This window comes from Erythrolamprus reginae, chromosome 2 (assembly GCF_031021105.1).
Source record: "Erythrolamprus reginae isolate rEryReg1 chromosome 2, rEryReg1.hap1, whole genome shotgun sequence".
Taxonomy (NCBI): Eukaryota; Metazoa; Chordata; class Lepidosauria; order Squamata; family Dipsadidae; genus Erythrolamprus; species Erythrolamprus reginae.
This window is the reverse complement of record NC_091951.1, coordinates 37053321-37077173: the sequence shown is the minus strand read 5'-3', so window position 1 is coordinate 37077173 and position 23853 is coordinate 37053321. Positions and strand designations below refer to the sequence as shown.

Below are 23853 nucleotides of genomic sequence, written 5' to 3'. Positions count from 1 at the left end.
CAAAAATTCACAATTTTTTTTAAAAAGACAAAAACAAAGTGGCGGTGTATGTGCAATGCCAGAAACTCACCTTCTGCGCATGTGCAGAAGGGAAAAAAATCAGCAAAAAGATCAAATTATTTTTCAAAAAGATGGCGGCATCCATGGATCGGAACCGACACGACTGTCTCTATGACGTCACCAGTGGGGTCACTTGCTGAGCAGATTCTTCCCCGCCCCTTTCTGATCCATCCACGCTCTGACCTGAACTGCTGAGTTTATGGCATGGCACATGTGCGCCATCTTGATTTTGGTTTTTTAAATTTTTTTGAATTATTCGCTAGTTTTCGGTACTGTGCATGCACGCAGTGCAGGAGGGGAGTGAACTGGCGGTGAGGTAAGTTAGAACCCACCCCTGATTTAGGCGCTTGACCTCTGACTCATACTGATGATGGGTTGCAGGGTCCCGGGGTCACGTGGTCCCTTTTTTGCACTCTTTGGACAAGCAAAATTCAACGGGGAAGCCAGATTCACTAACTTAACAAGCGTGGTAAGAAAAGCCGTAAAATGAGGCCAAATTCACTTAACAAATTTCTTTTCTTTTTTTAAAAGTATCTTTATTGTTTTCCAGAAATAAAAAATAAGAAAAGAAAAAAAAGTAAAAGAATAAGGAGTAAAAGCAGTTTTTCTCACATGTTTTGTTCTAGTTTAACAGATCTTAATCCATTTCTATTACCTTTCTGATACATTTCTTTATATTTTGTATATTTACATATAATTATCATAAGTAAATTTTACTAATTAATATAGAAAGAGATACATTGAGAAGAAACAGAGTAATAAAAGTCATACTTCCTAAGGTAATTATTATCCTTTTGTATACTGATACTTTGTATTGTTACATTTTCAGCCTTTGTTTCGAATCCATTCGTGCCATTTTCCCCAAATTCGTTTAGATTTTTTACTTTCAATCCCCTTAATTGAATTTGTCATTTCATCCATCTCAATACATTTATATATTTTATCAATAATTAAGCACTCTGATGGAGTTTGTTCATTTTTCCATGTTTGTGCCAATGAGATTCTGACTGCAGTGCTTATATGTGTTATGAGGAAGAGCGTTTGTTTGGTATAAGATCTTAGCCACAGAAATTTGAGGCTCAGTTGTGGTCATAAGTCGAAGACAACCCTTTATTAGACCATATGTCAATCAGGCATTTTCTGACTCCACAAATAAATAGAAAGATATGCTTTAGGACAGTGATGGCGAATCTTTTTTCCCTTGGGTGCCAAATGGTGTGGATGTATGCTATCGCACATGCATGAGTGCCCGCACTCATAATTCAATGCCTGGGGAGGGCAAAAACACCTTCACCTGCCCCCCAGAGGCTCTCTGGAGGCCGGAAAGGGCGTGTTTCCCAACTTCTGATGGGCCCAGTAGTCTTGTGTTTCACCCTCCCTAGACTCCAAAGGCTTCCCTGGAGCGGGGGGGAAGGTAAAAATGCTCTCCCCCATCCCCAAGAGGCTCTCTGGAGGCCAAAAGCACCATCCCAGAGCCAAAAATCAGCTGGCTGGCACACACATGCATGCTGGAGCTGAGCTAGGGCAACAGCTCACATGCCAGGGGATATGGCTCCGCATGCCACCTATGACACCCGTGCCATAGATTTGCCATCACTACTTTAGAAAGCGCAAAACCTGATGGAAGACTTGAATAAAAAAACTAAAGATTTGTAGGTTTTGGGGGGGGGGAGTAAATAAACTATGATTATTGTTCTTTTCCCCCCAAAAGTATTTAACAAATATTTAAAAAGAGATATGTACTAGAATGTGTATATAGTTAGAACCATCATAAAGATTTGCTTCATATTCGTCCAATTTTTTATTTTTAAATGTTTTTGTTTGATATTGTCTGTTGTGTGTGTATTTAAATAAAATTTAGTTTTAATTTTTTTTAAAAAAAGGGAAGTGCAAAACCTGCAATGATTAGGGTGTGTTTGTACAATGCCAACTTTTCTGAGTTTTTGTTATTACTCATAGGATTGGGGGTATTGGCAATCATTCATCTTAGAGCTGCATCAAGCAGTTTGCCTTGCACCTCCCTAGGATTGGGCCCAGGCAGGAGCTGCTGATACTGCTGCTACCGGTGCGCTGGGTGTGCAGCTTCAGGTCTCTGGCATGCGCGCATTCCAGTGAGATTTTGCTTCCTGCACATGCACAGGAAGCAAAATCTCATGAGGGGGACGGGTGTGTGAGATTTCGGCAGCCAAAATCTCTCTCGTGCGTGCACCCCCTTGAAAGATTTTGCTTCCTGTGCATGTGCAGAAGCAAAATCTCACCAGGATGCGCACATGTGCACGCCAGAGACCTGAAGCTGCGCACACAGCTCCAGTTTTACTATCGGTGCAGCGTCCTCATCCATACCAGTAGGAACCCGATACTGATTGTGCCTGAAGACGCGCCACAGTAGTCATGTTAGACAAAAAGGCTGCCTGCCCTGACTTACCGCTTGGGCTCCCATGTGCTTCTGGCGTTTTTGAGCTTCCAGCAGGTGGCACTGTAACCAGTCGCGTACCTGGTTAACCATTTCCAGGCCTTGCAGCAAGGCATCGCGTTCTCGTTCCAGCTGCTGCATCTGCTTCAGCTACAGGGAGGGAGGGAGGGAGGGAAGGAAGGAAGGAAGGAAAAAGAGAGGAAGGAAGGAAAAAAGAGAGAGAAAGGAAGGAAGGAGAAAGGAAGGAAGGAAAAAGATAAAATAAAGAAAGAATGGAAAGAGAAAGAAAGGGAAAGAAAGAAAAGAGAAAGAGAAAGAAAGGAAAGAAGGAAGGAAGAGAAAGAGAGGAAAGAAGAAAAGAGAAAGAGAGGAAAGAATTAGGGAGGAAGGAAGGAAAAGAGAAATAAAGGAAAGAAGGAAGTGAAAGAGAAAAAAGGGAATGAGAAAGAAAGAAAGAAGGAAAAGAAGGAAGGAGAGGAAAGAAGGAAAAAAAGAAAAAGAGAGAGGGAGAAATTAGGAAGGGAGGAAGAAAAAAGAGAAAGGAAAGAAGGAAGTGAAAGAGAGAGAAAGAAAGAAGAAAGGAAGGGAGGAAGAGAGAGAGAGGAAAGAAAGAAGAAGGAAGAAAATAAATAGAGAGGAAGGAAGTAGAGAGGGAGGGAGGGAGGATGAAAAAGCAAGAGAAACTGTAATTAGTGCGGCTTGTGCTTCATTGACTCCCAGGAGAATTTCTTTACAATGGCCCCAAGCACTTTTAACTAGACACAAGATACCCTGAAAAGAGACCTACAGTATTAAGTCATCTCCCCCCAAGGTCCATAATTTAGGGGCAGATGGTTTTGCATTCAGTTGAATTAATACTCAGCCCTCTGTTCCAAAAACTGAAAGCACCAAGGGGGTGGACATAATCTGAGATATGTGCTGATAGCCACAGAAAGGAGAGTTGGAAGGGTGCCGATAGCCAGAGAGTTTGAAGGAACCTTGAAGGTCTTCTAGTCCAACCCCCATCTCAAGCCGGAGATCCTGTTCCACTCTGGACAAATGGTTGTTTAATCTCTTCTTTAAAACCTCAAGTGTTGAAGTACCCACAGCTTCTGGAGGCAAGCCCTTCCACTGATTAATTGTCCTCACAGACAGGAAATTTCTCTTAATTCTAGATTGGATCGCTCTTTGATTAAACTTCCATCTGTTACAGAAGAGACTCGACCCCATAACCTCATTCAGTCTACCAATTACAACAAAAAACGATGTTTCTCCTCTTCATAGCCAGAAGCAGATTCATAGCATTTTGGCTCTTTGGAAGAAGTTCAGTTCGTTGAATAGTCAATTTGAACCTCTGGTATTTTTTATTTTAAGATAAAATTCTATAGCATGGTAAAACTGCACATGGGGTTCTATCCAAATCAGTTTTTAGGGTGGCTTGCAATGGCATCAACAACCACACTCAGTTACAACAAACAGAGGCGGACCATAATTATGAAACTAAGCAATTGTTGGCAATGCTAGCAGTATTGAAGAAACTAATAATTGGAAAAACAATACCGCTATATTACACTACACATACTCACAGCTGCGAGAATTAGCTTAGCACAGTATTGGAAAGAGGGAGTGGTACCAACTGAAAGTATATTGATTAAAAAGATTTTGGAATGTACAAAATTAGACTAGATGCCATTAGAATTGAAAGAAAAGGAAGATTCAGAATACTACAAAACTCGGAATTTACTGTATGACTGGCTTGAAAAATAGGAAAATAAACACATTAAGGATTAACTCTATATAAATTCAAGAAAATACTTATATTGTGATTAAGATTATTTATATATTATGTTATATGATGTTATACAATATATGTAATATAAAATACCATAGAACATCACGTTTAGAGGTGAAAAAAACTATATTATACTAAATTAGTAAGGAAGTAAGAATTATTCATCGATACGAATACCACCCAAAAAACCCCTTATAGGTATGTGTGTATTTTATTTATTTATTTTTATTAATTGGAATTTTATGCTGATTAATATAAATAAATAAATAAAACACACTTATACCTCTAGGGGTTTTTTTTGGTGGTATTCATATCGATGAATAATTCTTACTTCCTTACTAATTTAGTATAATCTTATAGGTTTTTTTCAACTCTAAACATGAAGAGGTTAAAACGTAAACTGAGCCCTTTGGGATGGTGCGACATAGAAATCAAATTAAATAAATAAATAAAGTATTTTATTTATTTATTTTATTTTATTATTTATTTTATTTATTTTATTTATTTTATTTTATTTTATTTTTATTTTTATTTTTATTTTATTTTATTTTATTTTATTTTATTTTATTTTATTAGATTTTTATGCCGCCCTTCTTGAAGCGACTCAGGGTGGTGTACAATACAGTATATGTTACTGTTTTGCTTTACTGTGTTTTGTATAGTGTTTTGTATAATGTTTTGTTTGCATGTCTTTTTTAATGTGTTCAAATCAATAAAAATTATTTTCATAAAGAAACTAACAATTAAGTCTACCTGAGCACGTGCACACACATACATACACACGCACACAAAAATATCCATCCCTATACTAAAAGAGGAGTGAGCCCAGCCTATTTCCAGAAGTTCAAGAAAATACAACTCTTGCTGAAGCTTCCAAGAAAGACTTTGGTGAGTGTTAATTTATATGGCACAATATAAATTACTCATAAATGATATGGCGCAATGTAAATTAAATGAAGACGCTTCCAGCACCTAAGGACTTCAGTGTTCAGTTCTGGAGACCTCCCCTACAAAAAGATATTGACAAAATTGAACGGGTCCAAATACGGGCTACAAGAATGGTGGAAGGTCTTAAGCATAAAACGTATCAGGAAAGACTTAATGAACTCAATCTGTATAGTCTGGAGGACAGAAGGAAAAGGGGGCACATGATCGAAACATTTAAATATGTTAAAGGGTTAAATAGGGTTCAGCAGGGAAGTGTTTTTAATAAGAAAGTGAACACAAGAACAAGGGGACACAATCTGAAGTTAGTTGGGGGAAAGATCAAAAGCAACGTGAGGAAATATTATTTCACTGAAAGAGTAGTAGATCCTTGGAACAAACTTCCAGCAGACGTGGTTGGTAAATCCAAAGTAACTGAATTTAAACATGCCTGGGATAAACATATATCCATTGTAAGATAAAGTACAGGAAATAGTATAAGGGCAGACTAGATGGACCATGAGGTCTTTTTCTGCCATCAGTCTTCTATGTTTCTATGTTTCTATATGGGAAAAAAGCAATGTCCTCATTGCAGCAGTCATTCCATAACTTCAGAGAAAATAAATACTATTTAAGGTGCATGGAGGATGGATGAGTGCGTGAATCCCTATAGCTCACAAGGACTTACCCAGATGAAGAATCGCAAGGCATGGAGATTGCTGAGGGCCGTTCCCAGCGGGATGATGAGGATGGTGTAGCTTCCTTGAACTGCCATGGTGGAATTGTGATGGCAGGCAGAAGAAGCACTGAGGACTTCACTACTTTGCTCTCCCAAACTCCCAAGTTTGGACTTCAAACTAGACCTCAGAAGGAAGATCCTGACTGTGCCAGCCACCAGCCAAAGCAAACGACTGACCTATGGCTTCCCTTCACTTAAAGGTCTTTCAACTGGCTGACTGGCCAGCTCTGATCAGATATTCTGGTAGATCTTCTGCTGAGCTGGAATGTTGGACCAAATTGTTTCTGAGGTCCCTCCCAAATTCTAGGATTCTATAAACCACTTCTTTAGGTCTAGCTTGGACTTCCAGACATCAAAACTGCAACCCTCGAGCTACATATGGACAACAACCTGAGGCTGTTGATCCAAAAAAGTACCATCTAGATCCAGCCACAAGAGATAGGCATGGTTTTAATATGGGTTTTTAAATTATCTTTTAATTTGGTTTGGTTTTTTTTAGCTTTGCTGTAAGCCACCCAGAGTCCTTTGGGATGGATAGATAGACAGATAGATAGATAGATAGATAGATAGATAGATAGATAGATAGATAGATAGAGATTGATTGAGATATAGATATTGATAGATATAGATTGAAATAGACAGACAGACAGGTAGGTAAGTAGGTAGATAGATAGATAGATAGATAGATAGATAGATAGATAGATAGATAGATAGATAGATAGAGATTGATAGATATAGATTGAAATAGATAGACAGACAGACAGACAGGTGGGTAGGTAGGTAAGTAGGTATATAGGTAGGTAGATAGATAGATAAATAGATAGATAGATAGAGATGGATTGATAGATATAGATTGAAATAGATAGACAGACAGACAGACAGGTAGATAAGTAGGTATATAGGTAGGTAGGTAGATAGATAGATAGATAGATAGATAGATAGATAGATAGATAGATAGATAGACAGACAGAGAAATAGATAGATAGATAGATAGATAGATAGATAGATAGATAGATAGATAGATTAGATAGATAGATAGACAGACAGAGAAATAGATAGATAGATAGATAGATAGATAGATAGATAGATAGATAGATAGACAGACAGAGAAATACAGTAGATAGATAGACAGACAGAGAAATAGATAGATAGATAGATAGATAGATAAATAAATAAATAAATAAATAGATAGACAGAGAAATAGATAGATAGACAGACAGAGAAATAGATAGATAGATAGATAGATAGATAGATAGAAAGATAGATAGATAGATAGGTAGGTAAGTAGATAATCCCTCGTCCTCCTGTTTCTCCAACAAATCAAAGAGATCTCAAATCTCTTCAGAACACTTTACCATCTCCCTTCTCCTTCTTAAATCCTGCTAGTCCTCTTTCCTTCAACACTTCCTTCCTGCCCACTTCTGAAACTTCGCCCCTCCCAGCCTCCCCTCAACTTTCTCCCTTCTAACCTCCTTTTTTCTTCCATCTGTCAATCCCTTTGCTTCTTTAGCAGCCCCGCCGACCCCAACCCCTGCTTCCTCCTCATCTGTAGGCCCACCTTCACGCCCCGTCTCCTGATGGGCTTTCTCTCTAGCTTTCGGGGCCCTCTGCTCTGCTCTTTCCCACTTGCTTCTCCATCTGTAGTGGTCTTCTCCATTGCTTGGTGCTGCCTGTTCTTTCTCTTTTTTTAGTTTTTTGTTTCCATAGCTCCCTTCCCCTGCCCTGGTGACCCTTCCCCTGCTCCGGTAGAGGATATATACACACACTGTCTGGAAAATTCGGGTTCCCCCCCCCCAGTCCACTGAACTCAGCAGTTCTCAAAGCAGGGCAGCTTAGACTTCAAGCTTCACTTGCCCGAGATAATAGGACCTCTAAGCCCAGTCTTTTCAGCTGCCCACGTGAGCTCGGAAATGGAAGAGGTGAGCAAGCGGGGTGAGGATTAACGTCTTTGAATGTCTAACAACTCTGCCACCAGACGTCTGATATACTGAATCAGCAAGCGCTGATGGAGGGATTTATTCAGACCATTTTATCCCGTATTTCTCCCCCACCCCCACCCCGACAAAAGTGGGCCAGGGGAAATGGATTGCGGGGGGAAATTGAGGGAAAGACGCAACACAAGAAGACTGTATTTAAGATCAGCCCAAATATCTGCAGCACTCAGGGGTTGCCACAAAGAAGAAGGAGTCAAGCTATTCTCCAAAGTACCTGAGGGTAAAACAAGAAGCAATGGGTGGAAACTAAACAAGAAGAGAAGCAACTTAGAACTAAGGAGAAATTTCCTGACACTCAGAAAGGTTGATCAGTGGAAAAGCTTGCCTCCAGAAGTTGTGAATGCCCCAACACTGGAGGTTTTTAAGCAGATGTTGGATAACCATCTAAAGTAGTGTAGGGTTTCCTGCCTCAGTAGGGGGTTGGACTAGAAGACCTCCAAGGTCCCTTCCAATTCTGTTGTTGTTGTTGTTGTTGTTGTAGTTGTTATTATTTTTTTATTTTTTTATTTATTTATTTTATTTATTTATTTATTTATTGGATTTGTATGCCGCCCCTCTCCGCAGACTCGGGGTGGCTAACAACAGTAATAAAACAGCATATAATAATAATCCAATACTAAAAACAGTTAAAAACCCATTATTATAAAAACAAACATACATACAGATATACCATGCATAAAATTGTAAAGCCTAGGGGGAAAGAGTATCTCAATTCCCCCATGCCTGGCGGCAGAGGTGGGTTTTAAGCAGCTTACGAAAGGCAAGGAGGGTGGGGGCAATTCTAATCTCTGGGGGGAGTTGGTTCCAGAGGGCCGGGGCCGCCACAGAGAAGGCTCTTCCCCTGGGTCCCGCCAAGCGACATTGTTTAGTTGACAGGACCCGGAGAAGACCCACTCTGTGGGACCTAACTGGTCGCTGGGATTCATGCAGCAGAAGGCGGTCCCTGATATAATGTGGTCCGGTGCCATGAAGGGCTTTATAGGTCATAACCATATATTATTATTATAGTTGTTGTTGTTGTTGTTGTTGTTGTTATTATTATTATTATTATTTTCTATGTTTTATTATTATTATTATTATTATTATTATTATTATTATTATTAATTACACAATTATTTCTTTTCCCTGTCATTGTGGCTTGTTTAAGTATTAACTCCGAAAACTTTAAGAATCAGAGCATACAGGGGTGGATGAGTGTGTATGGTTTTGTGTCCGCAATTTATTTATTTTATTTATTTATTTATTCAATTTTTATGCCGCCCTTCTCCTTAGACTCAGGGCGGCTTACAATATGTTAGCAATAGCACTTTCTAACAAAGCCAGCCTATTGCCCCCACAATCCAGGTCCTCATTTTACCCACCTCGGAAGGATGGAAGGCTGAGTCAACCTTGAGCCGGTGATGAGATTTGAACCGCTGACCTTCAGATCTACAGTCAGCTTCAGTGGCTGCAGTACAGCACTCTACTTGCTGCGCCACCCCGGCTCTTAATGCATGAAACTGATCTGTATCTGTATTGTTTTGTATGCAGAAGAACAAATCCTCCTCTTTTATAGAAACAGGGCTCCATTTTTTACCAAAACAGGGTTGTATAAGGCAAATGGGACATAGGGTCTTATGATGTTTGTTACAATCTGGAATTAAGAATGACTATGTACATGTATGGGTTTTTTTTTAGGTTTTTAAGTACTTGCTTTTTTATCATTGTTATATCTTTTTATTGCTTTTAGTATTTATAACTATTGTTAGCTGCCCTGAGTCCTATTGGAATGAGCGGCATACAAATATAAATAAATAAACTGCCCAACTGATCCAGTTCTACAGAGGAACCATTGAGTCTATCATCTGCACCTCTATCACTGTCTGGTTTGGTTCTGCAACCCAACAGGACTGACACAGACTTCAGAGGATAATCAGAACTGCAGGAAAAAACAATTGCTGCCAACCTGCCTTCCATTGAGGACCTGTATACTGCATGAGTCAAAAAGAGGGCGGGGAAAATATTTACTGACCTTTTGTATCCTGGACATAAACTGTTTCAACTCCTACCCTCAAAACATCACTACAGAGCACGGCACATCAAGACAACTAGACACAAGAACAGTTTTTTCCCAAACACCATCACTCTGCTAAACAAATAATTCCCTCAACACTGTCAAACTATTTATTAAGTCTGCACTACTATTACTACTAGTTTTTTCTCATCATTCCTATCACTTATTATGAAACCAGGTTGCAACACCTTGATCTCTTCAGCCTTGAAAGACGGCGTTTAAGGAGTGACTTGATCATGCATGGGATAGAAAAGGTGGATAGAGAAAAATTATTTTCTCTATCACACAATACTAGGACGAGGGGGCCCTCCCTAAAGCTCATAGGTAAGAAAGTGAGGACAAATAAAGGGAAATATTTCTTCCCCCAGAGGGTCGTTGGTTTATGGAATTCACTTCCAGAAGAGGTCGTGACAGCTGTCAGCCTGGATAGCTTCAAGGCAGGATTAGACAGATTCATGGATGCCACGTGTATCGGTGGTTACTGAAACAGATGTCCAAGTGCCGCCTCTATGTTGGCTGAGGCAGGCAGGATTCCCTTGAGTACCATTTGTTGGGGGTCAGGGGAAAGGGAGGGTCTTGCCTTCTCTTTCTGCTCAAGATCCCCATGGACAATTGGTGGGCCACTGTGTGACACAGAATGCTGGACTCAATGGGCTTTGGCCTGATTGAGCATGGCTCTCCTTATGTTCTTATGTTCTGCACTACTATTACTACAGATTTTTTCTCATCATTCCTATTATCCACCTCCTCCCACTTATGACTGTATGACTGTAACTTGTTAAACATATCCTTAAGATTTTCATTAATATTGATTGTTTCCTTATTGCTTATTTGTACCCCATGACAGTCATTTTAAGTGTTTTACCTCATGATTCTTGACAAATGTACATTTTCTTTTATGTATACTGAGAGCATATGCACCAATGACAAATTCCTTGTAGGTCCATTCCATTCCATTCTATTCCAACAAACAAACAAACAAACAAATTTCTTAAGGGGAGAGAGGAGAGGAAGAAAAGAAGGGAAGGGAAAGACAGGAAAGGAAAGGAAAGGAAAGGGAGAAGGGAGAAGGGAAGGAAGAAAGAAGGACAGAAGGGGAGAATGGAGGAAGGGAAGGGAGAGGAGGAAGGAAGGGAGAGGGGAGGGGAGGGGAGAGAGAGGGGAGGGGAGGGGAGGGGAGGGGAGGGGATGGGAGGGGAGGAGAGGAGAGGAGAGTAAACTTTCAGTTAGTACCATGGAATCAATCTTTGGATCCCCCTACCATTTCATATTCCACAGCACCGGAAATGGTGTGTCTACGTCCTTCCTTTGGAATCATCCTGGACCGCCCACTTTGGGACATGAAGCTGTTTGTGCTCCTGGATCGAGTGACTCCTTTCCCATCCGATTCTCCTAGAGAAAGGGACAGTAAAAAGATTACTGGAGGTGGGTTTTTTTTCAGATTTCCCCTCCCCACCCTTGAATTATGAACTATTTGGTTATATTTTTGCCAGATGATTTTATGAAAACAAAGGCATCGGTACAAGGCTCGAAGGAATCAAAAACACAGCTTCTAAGACACCATGGACTTCTCCTAAATCAAATTTCTCAATCTGTTGTTTTGTTCTTGTTTTAAAGTGGTTCTCAACCTTTCTAATGCCGCAATGCCTTAATACAGTTCCTCGTGTTGTGGTAACCCCCAACCATAAGTCTAGCACCAATTCTCCCAACAGAGCTTTGAGCTGATTGGCAGGAATATCAGAGGGACACTCCCACTGTATACACCTGATTGGTCGGATTGTAAAAATATGTTCCAAGGCGTCAGAATAGAAACTTTAGTTCCAACACCATGGGAAATTTGTCTTTTCCCATGGTCTTAGGCAATCCCTGTGAAACTGTCATTCAACCCCCAAAGGGGTCCTGACCTCCAGGTTGGGGACCACTGTCATAACAAAATAAGAAATATTTCACAAAATTAATTTTAAAAACAAATGTACCTTTGTTAAACAGGTGAGAAAGGGTATGAAAAAAAAATCAAGGGAAATCCCCACTTCTCCCACCAACTAAAACTAGCATTAATGTGACTTTAAAAGCACAACCACGGAGGTTGCAAAAAGGGTGGTTGAGGTCATTTTTTGATATCTAATTAGTCCTTTAATTAAAGCTGCCAGTTACAAGAGCTGATTGATTAACTGAGCCTGAGGTGGCCTGGTCCTGATGAGGTTCATTGCTGATCTCCTCTAGAGACAGGACTAATGAGTAAAAAGCTGTTCATCACATACATGAAGATTCTTCATTGCTTCAAGATATCCTGTTTATTCTCTTATTTAAAATAGATTGATTGATTACCTGTCATCAAGTCAGTGCTATTTCTTAGGGGCCACATCAATTTTCTGCCTTGTGTATCCCAAGGCAATGAGGCCTCCAAGATCCCTTCCAACTCTGTTGTTGTTGTTATTGTTGTTCTTGTTTTGTATTTGGTGTAAGCTACTCAGAGTCGTTTGGGAGTGGGGCAGCATATAAATCCAAATAATAAATAAATAATAAACAAATAATAAAACGAAGGGGCACAGGTGCGCGAAACTGGGAAGGCTGCCAGGGTTACCCCTTGAGAAGTGAGGTCTCCTGGGCCTGAGACAGGGGTGCCAGCCGTCAGGCATGGATCACGGGGCAGCTGCTCTGGGTCAACTGGGCAGATGGAAGGACGCCTGAGGCCTTGTTGCCAAATGCTTGAAGCTGCAGTCACCATCTCCTCACCACAGAGACCGCAGCTGAGGGATCAGCTGTCGGTTGGAAGGCCTAACCCCTTTCCATCGCCAAGGGAATATTCTCCACGGATACGAACCGGCCTCTTAAATCCCTCGCCCAATCAGAAGCGTGCTCTGGGTTTTTGGTTTTTTTGTGTGTGGGTGGTTTTTTTTGCTTCCCGCTCTTGACTTAATTCATTCTGGCAGGCGTTTGGGCAAATCTCCTTGGATCAAAGACCGTGCGAAGAAAAAAGGCTCCCTTCCTCCACCCGTTCAATTAAGGGAAACTGACAGTTGGCAAAGTCAACGCAAATCGGGCTTCTGGCTAGAAAAAGGCCGAAGGGACGAGGCTGCTAGGAGGGAAAAGACAGGTAAGCCCTCAACTTAACTACCATTCATTGAGTGACTGCTCGAAGTCACAATGGCACAGAAAAAAGTGACTTATGACCGTTTTTCACACTTTACCGCCAAGGTTATTCTCATGACTGTAAACTGCCAGAGTCTTATTAGAGCTGGGCGGCAGATAAATCCAATCAATCAATCAATCAATCAATCAGTCAGTCAGTCAGTCAGTCAGTCAATCAATCAGTCAATCAGTCTGTTCTGTCGGGCTCTCTGGTAGAATCCTCCCGAAAATTCACAGGTACAAATTTCAGAAACACACACATTTGAAAATTCAAAACAATGTTCTTTATAATGAAAATTCAGTTAAACCAAGCACTTTTTTGTATAGCAAAGAGCACTCGTCTCCAAACAAACTGGTAATTTGTACAAGTCCCTTATCAGTTCTGTGATACTTAGCTTGCAGCTGTGAGGCAATTAATTCACAGTCCTTCTTCTTTCACAAAGTGAAACACACTTTGCTCTGGTTTAGTTTCAAAGCGGGGAAAAATCATCACACAAAAGGTCAAAGTCAGTAAAGCAGTCACGAAACACAATGATCAGATAATCCTCCACAATGTCCAAACCCACAGGCTGCTATTTATAGCAGCCTCACTAATTACCACAGCCCCACCCAACCACAGGTGGCCTCATTTTCTTTGATAATAATCTCTCAGTTGTTGTTGCCTATGCAGCGCTCTCCGCATGCGTGGCTGTATCATTAACTCTTGTTCTGAATCCAAGGAGGAGCTAGATAATTGATCTCCTTCTGAGCTGTCTGCCACACTCTCCTCCTCCCTGTCACTCATGTCTTCTTGGTCAGAGGAGCCTTTATCATCAGATTCCACCGGCGGCAAAACAGGCCTGCAGCATGTGGATGTCTCCCCCACATCCACAGTCCTTGGCGCAGGAGCTGGGCCAGAGCTAACCACAACACAGTCAATCAGTCAATCAATCAATCAATCAATCAATCAAAATAAATAAATAAGGCTACATGATCAAAATTTGGATTCTTTCTTTCTATCTGTCTGACTGTTTGTCCGTCCGTCCGTCCGTCCGTCCGTCCATCCATCCATCCATCCATCCATCTATCTATCTATCTATCCGATTTATTTATTTATTGGATTTATATGCCACCCCTCTCCGAGGACTCGGGGCGGCTTACAGCATATAAAAAGACAATGTACATCAAAATCCAATTAATTAAAGTTAAAAATCTAAAAACCTGAAAACCAATTAAAATGCACACATATCCATTCAGTCAACAAACCCACCGTACATGTATCGGTCAGGGGGCTAGAATCCAAGGACCCCAAGCCTGGCAGCATAGATGACTCTTCAGTCTCTTACAGAAGGCAAGGAAGATGGGGGCAGCACGAATCTCCAGGGGGAGCTGATTCCAGAGGGCTGGGGTCCCCACAGAGAAGGCTCTTCCCCTAGGCCCCTCCAAGCGACATTGTCTAGTTGACGGGACCTGGAGAAGGCCGACTCTGTGGGACTTAACCGGTTGTTGGGATTCATGCGGCAGGAGGCGGTCCCGTAAGTAATCTGGTCCCATGCCTTGGCAACAGGTTCATATTTATGACGGTTGCAGTGTCCCAAGGTCACGTGATTCCCTTTTGCCAATTCAATGGGAAAGCTGGATTCCCTTAACAACCATTTTACGAGCTTATCAACTGCAATGATTCACTTAACAACCATGGCTAGAATGATTGTAAAACGGGGCAAAACCCACATAACAAATGGCCTCACTGAACAACATAAATTTGGGACTCAATTAAGTCGAGGACCTACCCATACTAACTTTGTCCATTTCTCTGTCCACTTTAATAATATTCTTTCCTGAATCTAGTGAACTCCAGAATGGTAGGGGACAGGGCGACCACTCAAAATCCACCCAAAATATCATGGTAAACTCTTTTTATGAACCCCAATCTAATGCCTTCCCATTCCAGATACATCAAAAGTTACAAGCTCCATTACTCCCAACCAAATAATTGGCATAGATCACATTCTTTCTCGGGAGGTTTGAAAGCCCTACCCAGGGATGGCATTCCCAAAAATGAGTAAGGCAAGGACAAATCAGAGCCGGGGTGGCGCAGCAGGTAGAGTGTACTGCAGACCACTGAAGCTGACTGTAGATCTGTAGCTCAGCAGTTCAAATCTCATCACCGACTCAAGGTTGACTCAGCCTTCCATCCTTCCAAAGTGGGCAAAATGAGGACCCGGATTGTGGGGCCAATATGCTGGCTCTGTTAAAAAGGGCTATTGCTAACATGTTGTAAGCCGCCCTGAGTCTAAGGAGAAGGGCGGCATAAAAATCAATCAATCAATCGATCGATCGATCGATCAAATAAATAAATAAATAAATAAATAAACAAATAAACGAACAAACAAACAAACAAACAAATCAATCAATCAATCAATCAATCAATCCAGCATTAGATTTAATTTAAATTAAAATTCTAATCAGTTCAAAACAGGATGATGACTCCCTAGGCATTCAGTGATTTTCCTTCTATCATCTAAAAAGGATAAATCAGCAAAAATAGTTGATTTAACTGTGTCTTTCATTTATCCAGTTTTGTCCATAACACAAGGAAAAGCAGATTTAGATATCGCTCCTAAAACCGGAAATGAGAAGTCCAAAGGAATGGAATTGGAGCTCAGCTTGAAAAGAATAATATTTATCAGACAGATACATTAAGATTTCCAGAAACAGTACAGTAAAACCTCACCTATCGCTGGTATTACGTTCCAGACCCGGCCGCGATAGGTGAAATCCGCGATGTGGAATTTATCGACTGATAGTACTTATTTAAGTATTTATATTGTAATTGTTTGGTAAGTTTTCATTGTTTTAATTGTTTATAAACCCTTCCCACACAGTATTTATTTTAGATACAGTATTTAAATACAGTATTTACAATTTTAGATATTTTTTTTTAAAAAAACCTGCCGATCGAGTTTGGCGGGCTGTTTAAATCTGCCGATCGGCTTCCTCAGAAACCCGCGAACCAGCGAAGATCCGCGAATGATTTTTCTCATTAATATTTCTTGAAAACCCACAATGAAGTGAAGGAAGCCGCAGTAGGTGAAGCGTGGTATAGCGAGGGACTACTGTATAGGTCAATCTCTCATACCATGAGCTACCATATTGTCAATCATCCCCCATGTGTTGCTGGTATTGTCTCCATCCTGCTTAGCTAAAGACTGGCTAGGAAGATAGGAATTGTACTTTAACTGATTGGAGAAAGTAATGGGGTGTGGTTCTTTTGCTTGCAAAAAACTCAGGCGCACATAATTCCAATTGGAATCTTGTTGACTATTTTATGATGTCTGTTCTTTTTTTCTGTGTTCTTTTTATTTTATTTTTCTTTCTGTTTCCTCTGTAACCACATTACTTACAAATCATTTTGGGATGACAATAAAGAGATGATATACGAACACAACTAATAAAGAGAAAAGAAAGAAAGAAAGAAAGAGAGAGAGAGAGAGGAGGGAAGGATGGATGGAGATTATGGGGTTGATCTTTCTTTCACAAATCCAATTCCTGGATAAGGAAGGGATGAATTGAGAAGGAAGGAAGGAAGGAAGGAAGGAAGGAAGGAAGGAAGGAAGGAAGGAAGGAAGGAAGGAAGGAAGATTATGTGGTTGATCTTTCTTTCACAAATACAATTCCTGGATAAGGAAGGGATGAATTGAGAAGGAAGGAAGGAAGGAAGATAAACTACGGTGATCTTTCTTTAATAAATCCAGTCCAGGATAAGGAAGTAACAAACAGGGTGCCCACTGGAGAAAGTGCAGAATAAAGGAAGCCCATCTGCTTACCAGAAGGAATGGAGAATCGGGAGAGAAAGGAGAGCCCCCCTCCCCTCCTCTCCTTTATTAATTCTGCAGTTTTCTAATCCCACGCCCACCCTGCCGGCCCATTAAGGAAAGCTCCTTATCATTGGGGACGGGGGAGTTGGATCAGAGCAGCTGATAAGAGGATTGGCTGTGTCTACGGCCTGGGAAACCCAGCTTAGGTGCACTCAATCCCTGGCCGTATGTTGTCAGCTTGTCGGGGTCATGTTGATGCCGGGTTGGGGGAGAGAAGGCTTTTATAAGCAAGAGAAGGAAAGTTAGCCCCTCATATCCCTAGCTAGGATTTGTCTTCATAAAAGGAGACTATTTGTTGCTCAGAGTTGGAATGAGCTTCTTTGTTTTCTTGCAGACCTTTCATTACCAAACTAGGCAACATCATCAAGGCTAGTAAGCAGTGGGATTTGCCCCCAGTTTATATTCTAATGCAGTGATGGTGAACTTTTTTTTTGGTTCGCGTGCCAAGAGCGGTGTGTGTGGCTGTGCTAGCATGCATGCATGAGCTCACATCCCTTCTGTTGTGGTTGGCTCTGGCCCAGCTCCTGCCCGGTGGAGGTGGAGGAAACATCCACATGCCACAGGTCTGTTTTGCTCCCGATAGAATCTCCCGACGAAGGCTCCTCTGACGAAGGAAGCGTGAGTAGCAGGCAAGGGGGGAGTTTGGCAGACAGCCCAGGAGGAGATCAATCATCCTTATCATCCCTGGATTCTGAACAAGAGCTTATGACAGATCCACGCATGCGTAGAGTGATGCACAGGAGAGAACAACTGAAGGATTATTACAGGAGATAAGTGAGGCCACCTGTGGTTGGGTGGGGCTGCTGTAATTAGTGCTACAGATAAAAAGAACAGTGTGCTGGCTTAGCCTCGTGGCAGTTTATCTGATTCATAGTTTCGTCAAGATCGTGGTTTTTGCTGTTTCCCTGTTCAAGACTGCGTGTGGACTTTCTGGACTTTAGAATTGGACTCAATTTCCCAGTGATTGGGTGAGAAATTGGATTGCATTTAACCTGTGCCTTGTGTGTACCAGAAAATCCCTTTGACATTTAAAAATGGAGCTGTTTCTGTTTTTCTGTTGATAAAGACTTTTGGTTTTCCTTCTATTGTGTGGTGGGTGTCTTTCTGGACTAATTACCCTGTAATTACGGGTGGTTAGGACACGCCGGCAGAACACTAAAGTAGTCACCTAACATCAAAACATGATCAAAGAAGCCCAACAAAAAATGTTCTTTCTGCGTCAACTTAGGAAGCTCAAACTGCCCAAGGAGCTGCTGATCCAGTTCTACAGAGGAATCATTGAGTCTGTCATCTGCACCTCCATAACTGTCTGATTTGGTTCTGCAACCCAACAGGACCGACACAGACTTCAGAGGATAATCAGAACTGCAGAATAAAACAATTGCTGCCAACCTGCCTTCCATTGAGGACCTGTATACTCAGGGGTGGGCTGGACCCTGAACGGTGGGGAAAGCGGTTCTGGCGCTTCCTAGGACCTCTGTCTGGCCTGCCCTGCCACGAGCACTGCCTTCCCCTGTCGCAAGCCCCTCGCTCGCCTCTCGCACCAGCTCCCCCCCAACGCCCGTGCTGCCGCCATTCGCCCTGTGACTGAGAGGTGAATGGCGGCAGCGCGGACGACCACTTATTTATTTGTTTTATTTATTTATTGGATTTGTATGCCGCCCCTCTCCGGAGACTTGGGGCGGCTATTAATAATAATCCAATACTAAAAACAGTTAAAAGCCCATTATTATAAAAACCAAACATACAGACAGACATACCATGCATAAAATTGTAAAGGCCTAGGGGGAAAGAGTATCTCAATTCCCCCATGCCTGGCCAAAAGGTTGCAGGATGACCAAAAACCTTAGTTTTGTTTTTAAAATTTGAAAAAACTAATAAAAAATATTTTAAAAAAGAACTCGCCCCTGCTTTGGGACAACCATGACCTGGATGATTCAGATGGCTATGTGCTCCTTTTTGTTTTTGCCTGATCTGGTGCCAGTCCACAAAAAAAAAAAATCCCTCTTCCAGCTCAAGGCTTTTTGTTTTAATTAGCCATTTTTTTCTGGCCTACTTTCCTGTTATTTAAAGGCATGGCACTCATCCATTCTGCCAGACCCTAATCTCAGATGTCAGCTTCCCAATTTCCAACGGCAGGCCTATTGATCTAGCAAGTTGGAAAGGAACAGAAGGCAATCTAAATTAATTTCCCGCAGAGAAAAACGGGAACACTTTCCCTCTTAAAAACTCTTTCCAGTAGAAATCCTTCTGTGCAATCTGGGTTAGAGCAGTTTCCCTGGGCTGGGTGGCAAAAACCCAGCGCAATTTTTGAAGCGAGGTTTGCAAAGATCCAAAGAAAGATGAACCCTTTCATAATCTTCGGAGAGGGGCCGCGTAGGCATACAAGTCTAATAAATATAATATAATATAAGCATTTTAGGAAGAGTCTCCTGTAAGAAACCTGGTGCGCCTGGGCTTCTTATCTCACTTGTGTCCAGATTTAATCTAGAACTCCCGTGCTAAAGTTGCAGGATGACCTTAAAAATTACATCCTGGAAGTCCTTGACTTAAACCACAACATTTCTGTTTATTTATTTATTTATTTTTAGTTATTATTTGGACTTCTAGGCCGCCCTTCTCTGTAGACTCAGGGCAGCTTATAAAACAAGAATAAATACATATCAGAACATAGAAACATAGAAGATTGACAGCAGAAAAAGACCTCATGGTCCATCTGGTCTACCCTTATACTATTTCCTGTATTTTTTTTTCTTAGCATGGAGATATGTTTATCCCAGGCATGTTTAAATTCAGTGACTGTGGATTTACCAACTATGTCTGCTGGAAGTTTGTTCCAAGCATCTACTACTCTTTCAGTAAAATAATATTTTCTCACGTTGCTTCTGATCTTTCCCCCAACTAACCTCAGATTGTGCCCCCTTGTTCTTGTGTCCACTTTCCTATTAAACACACTTCCCTCCTGAACCTTATTTAACCCTTTAACATATTTAAATGTTTCAAGAACCTGTAAGAAATCCAAACATTAAAAACTCATCTAAATCTAATCTAAAATCCCCAATTATTAAAAAAAACAATCATCCACCATTCATTCCATCATAATCCTACATAAGGCTGGAGCAGGATGTTAATGTGCAACAGCCCCAGGCCTGCCGGCAGTTTTTAAAAGCTTATGAAAGGCCAGGAGATTGGGGCTGTGCAAATCTCTGGAGGGAGTTGATTCCAAAGGGCTGGGGCTGCCACAGAGAAGGCTCTACCTTAGTTCCTTCCAGACGGCATTGCTTAGCTGACGGGACCAGGAGAAGGCCAACTATGTGGGACCTGACCGGCCACTGGGATTCATGAGGCAGGAGACGGTTCCATAAAGCAGTGTTTCCCAACCTTGGCAACTTGAAGATATTTGGACTTCAACTCCCAGAATTCCCCAGCCAGCATCTGCTTGCTGGGGAATTCTGGGAGTTGAAATCCAAATATCTTCAAGTTGCCAAGGTTGGGAAACACTACCATAAAGTAACCTGGTCCTAAGCCATATAGGGCTTTATAGGTCATGGCCAACACTTTAAATTGTGTTCCAATCGATAGGCAATGCAGCTTGTGGAGTGATGTTGAGATGTGAGTGTACCTTGGAAGGCCCATAATGACTCGCACAGCTGTATTTTGTACTAACTGCAGTCTCCAGATGTTCTTTAAAGGTAGCCCCATGTAGAGGGCCTTGAGTTTTGCCCTGTTTTACAACCGTTCTTGCCGCCAGTTGTCAAGGGAATCACTGTCATTGTTAAATTAACATGGTTGTTATGGTGAATCCGGCTTCCCATTGTCAGATGATCACCTCAAGTTCTACACCTGAGGTTCTGTGCGGAAGCAAAAGGTGATCACGTGACCCCAAGACACTGCAACATATGACTCAGTTGCTGAGCATCCTAATTTTCATCACATTTATTTTATTTTATTTATTTCTTTGTTTTGTCCAATACACAATAATACACAATGAGGGTTACAGAGGATATAATCAGGTAGAATGTATTAAAGGGAGAATAGGGGAGAAAATAAAGAAGTAAAATATAACTATAACAGCAGGAAAAGATATAGGTATAGAAGAGAAGATATAGGAGATATAGGAGAGACAATAGGACAGGGGATGGTAGGCACTCTGGTGCACTTATGTACGCCCCTTTCTGACCTCTTAGGAACTTGGAGAGGTCAACCGTAAAGTGTTGGGATTAGGGGATGATACTACAGAGTCCGGTAGTGAATTCCATGCTTCGACAACTCGATTACTAAAGTCTTATTTTTTACAGTCAAGTTTGGAGCGGTTAATATTAAGCTTATATCTGTTGTGGGCTCTTGTGTTGTTGTGGTTGAAGCTGAAGTAGTCTTTGACAGGCAGGACGTTGCAGCATATGATCTTGTGGGCAATACTTAGATCATGTTTGAGGTGTCTTAGTTCTAAGCTTTCTAGACCCAGGAGTGTAAGTCTAGTTTCGTAGGGTGTTCTGTTACGGGTAGGGGAGTGAAGAGCTCTTCTGATGAATTATCTCTGAACATTTTTGAAGGTATTAATGTCAGAAATGTGGTATGGGTTCCAAACAGATGAGCTATATTCTAGGATGGCTCTGGCGAAAGTTTTATAAGCTCTGGTAAGTAGTGTGAGATTGCCAGAGCAGAAGCTACGTAGGATTAGATTAACAACTCTTAAAGCCTTCTTGGCGATGTTGTTGCAATGGGCTTTGGCACATAAGTATTTAGTGATTAGTACTCCAAGGTCCTTGAGGATGCTGCAACAATGATTAAGTGTAAAAAAATCATCCAAAGTCACTCTTTTCAGGGCCTCTGTAACTTCAAAGGAAGGTTTATAAATCCAGGACTATCTGTAGTCCAGTGCTCCTTTGATCTCCTGCCACTCCATCTCTGGATGTTAGTGGCCACCTCAAGATGTTCTCATTTCTCTTGCTTGTCCCAAAGGTGCTTTTTTTCAGGAGGCAACTGGACTTTCTCGGGTTTTTTTTCTTTCCTTGAAGATGTTTCACTTCTCATCCAAGAAGCTTCTTCAGCTCTGACAGGATTGTTAGCTTTCTATGAATTTATGTTTTCCTAAGTAATCTTCTTCACTTCACTTAGAAGAATAATATTACAGAAGAATTGTGTAACACAATGTATATTGGGCACATAAATACACTGATTCCAATATAAGCTTATGTGTTTTATTTCTTCTTGATGGAACTTATTTCATGTTTTTCACAAATAACAATTTGACAGCAGAATTATATTACTCTTCTCTAGTAATAACATTTACAGTGGTACCTCTACTTAAGAACGCCTCTACTTAAAAACTTTTCTAGATAAGAACAGGGTGTTCAAGATTTTTTTGCTTTTACTTAAGAACCCGAGCCCAGAAAAATTTCCCAGGAAATTTGAGAGCGGCACGAAGGCTGAGCCAGTTTCCTGCCATTCCCCCTGGGTTTCTCTCTCTGGCGCAGTGTATGGGAGGCAGCCTCGTGCTGGGTGTATGGGAGGCGTGTGCTCCTCCTCGCCGCCTCAGAGTCCCTCTTTTTTTTTAAGCCTTAAAGTTTTGGATTTATTTGATTCCCCTCCCCTCCCCTTCTTCCTTTGGCAGCGACTCTCCTCCTCCTCTTATTCCTCCTCCTCCTCCCACCCAAATTCCGAGCTTTTATTTCTTTCCTAATAGGTTTGCACGCATTATTTGCTTTTACATTGATTCCTATGTGAAAAATTGCTTCTACTTAAGAACGTTTCTACTTAAGAACCTGGTCACGGAAAGAATTAAGTTCTTAAGTAGAGGTACCACTGTATACGGTTCTTGTACTTCATTTAGATCTTATCCTAATCCTAAATATTCTATCTATGACCATTATATAAATATTCCCTCGTGAACTCTAACATTAAGAGAATACATCTTCTTTCTGTGATGCAGATTCACCAACAACCAACATATGAGTGAATGGAATTCTCCCTTCCACCTGCCAAAACCGACTATATACTAGTATGCAAATTAGCCATGTATCGTTCTATTCCCCTTTTTCCATGCTGCATGATAACAAGGATAAGTGGGGAATGGAAGGATCTATCTTCTTTGAAGACAACTGGTCATTTACCTCCTTTTAGAAGGTCCTTGAAACATTTGGAGGCTAATCTGCGTCCTCTAGGTCAGTGTTTCCCAACCTTGGCCACTTGAAGATATCTGGATTTCAACTCCCAGAATTCCCCAGCTAGCGAATGCTAGCTGGGGAATTCTGGGAGTTGAAGTCCAGATATCTTCAAGTGGCCAAAGCTGGGAAACACTGCTCTAGGTCACCAGAGTAGTATAAATGGTTCCTATAATCTGCAATTTTTAAAAAAAGTTTTTATTTATTTTGGAAATCCATTCCTACTCTCACACCATTCAAAGAGTGTTCGTTCCAAATTGTATAGCTAAAAGTCCTGAGGACACAGCAAAAGTGCTACAAAGACCCCTCTAAAACAGTGGTTCCCAATGTGGGGTCCATGCCCCATATGGAGGGGCAATTTAATGGTTAATATGGGTAATTGGAACTTTGTTTAAACCAAGTTAATGGCCTTTTAAATTTTTCTCCTTGTGAATGGGAGTTCACTTTTTGAAATAGTAAGACTTATATATGGGGGGAGGCACCAGGATTTTAGAGATGCTTAGGTGAGGCATGGCCAAAAAAAGGTTGGGAACTAATGCTTTTAAAAGGATGGAAATGACCAGCTGTCGGCTAGGAATAATAATAACAACAGAGTTGGAAGGGACCTTGGAGGTCTTCTAGTCCAACCCCCTGCTTAGGCAGGAGACCCTACACCACTTCAGACAAATGGTTATCCAACATCTTCTTAAAAACTTCCAGTGTTGGAGCATTCAAAACTTTTGGAGGCAAGTTGTTCCAGTGATCAA

At 41.3% G+C, this 23853-nt stretch overlaps 2 protein-coding genes across 4 annotated transcripts in view; both read right to left on the bottom strand.

Annotated features, from left to right (window-relative positions):
• LOC139160193 (TNF receptor-associated factor 1-like) overlaps positions 1–23853 on the bottom strand; it is a 635213-nt gene that overhangs the window by 349299 nt on the left and 262061 nt on the right. The window lies entirely within an intron of this gene.
• Positions 1–23853, bottom strand: part of SAPCD1 (suppressor APC domain containing 1) — a 32190-nt gene that overhangs the window by 6744 nt on the left and 1593 nt on the right. Inside the window, exons 2-3 of the mRNA XM_070737820.1 lie at positions 11216–11346; positions 2486–2623 (exon numbers count right to left, since the gene is read on the bottom strand). Coding sequence (XP_070593921.1) covers positions 2486–2623; positions 11216–11346 — 269 coding nt within the window. The remainder of the gene's footprint in view (positions 1–2485; positions 2624–11215; positions 11347–23853) is intronic.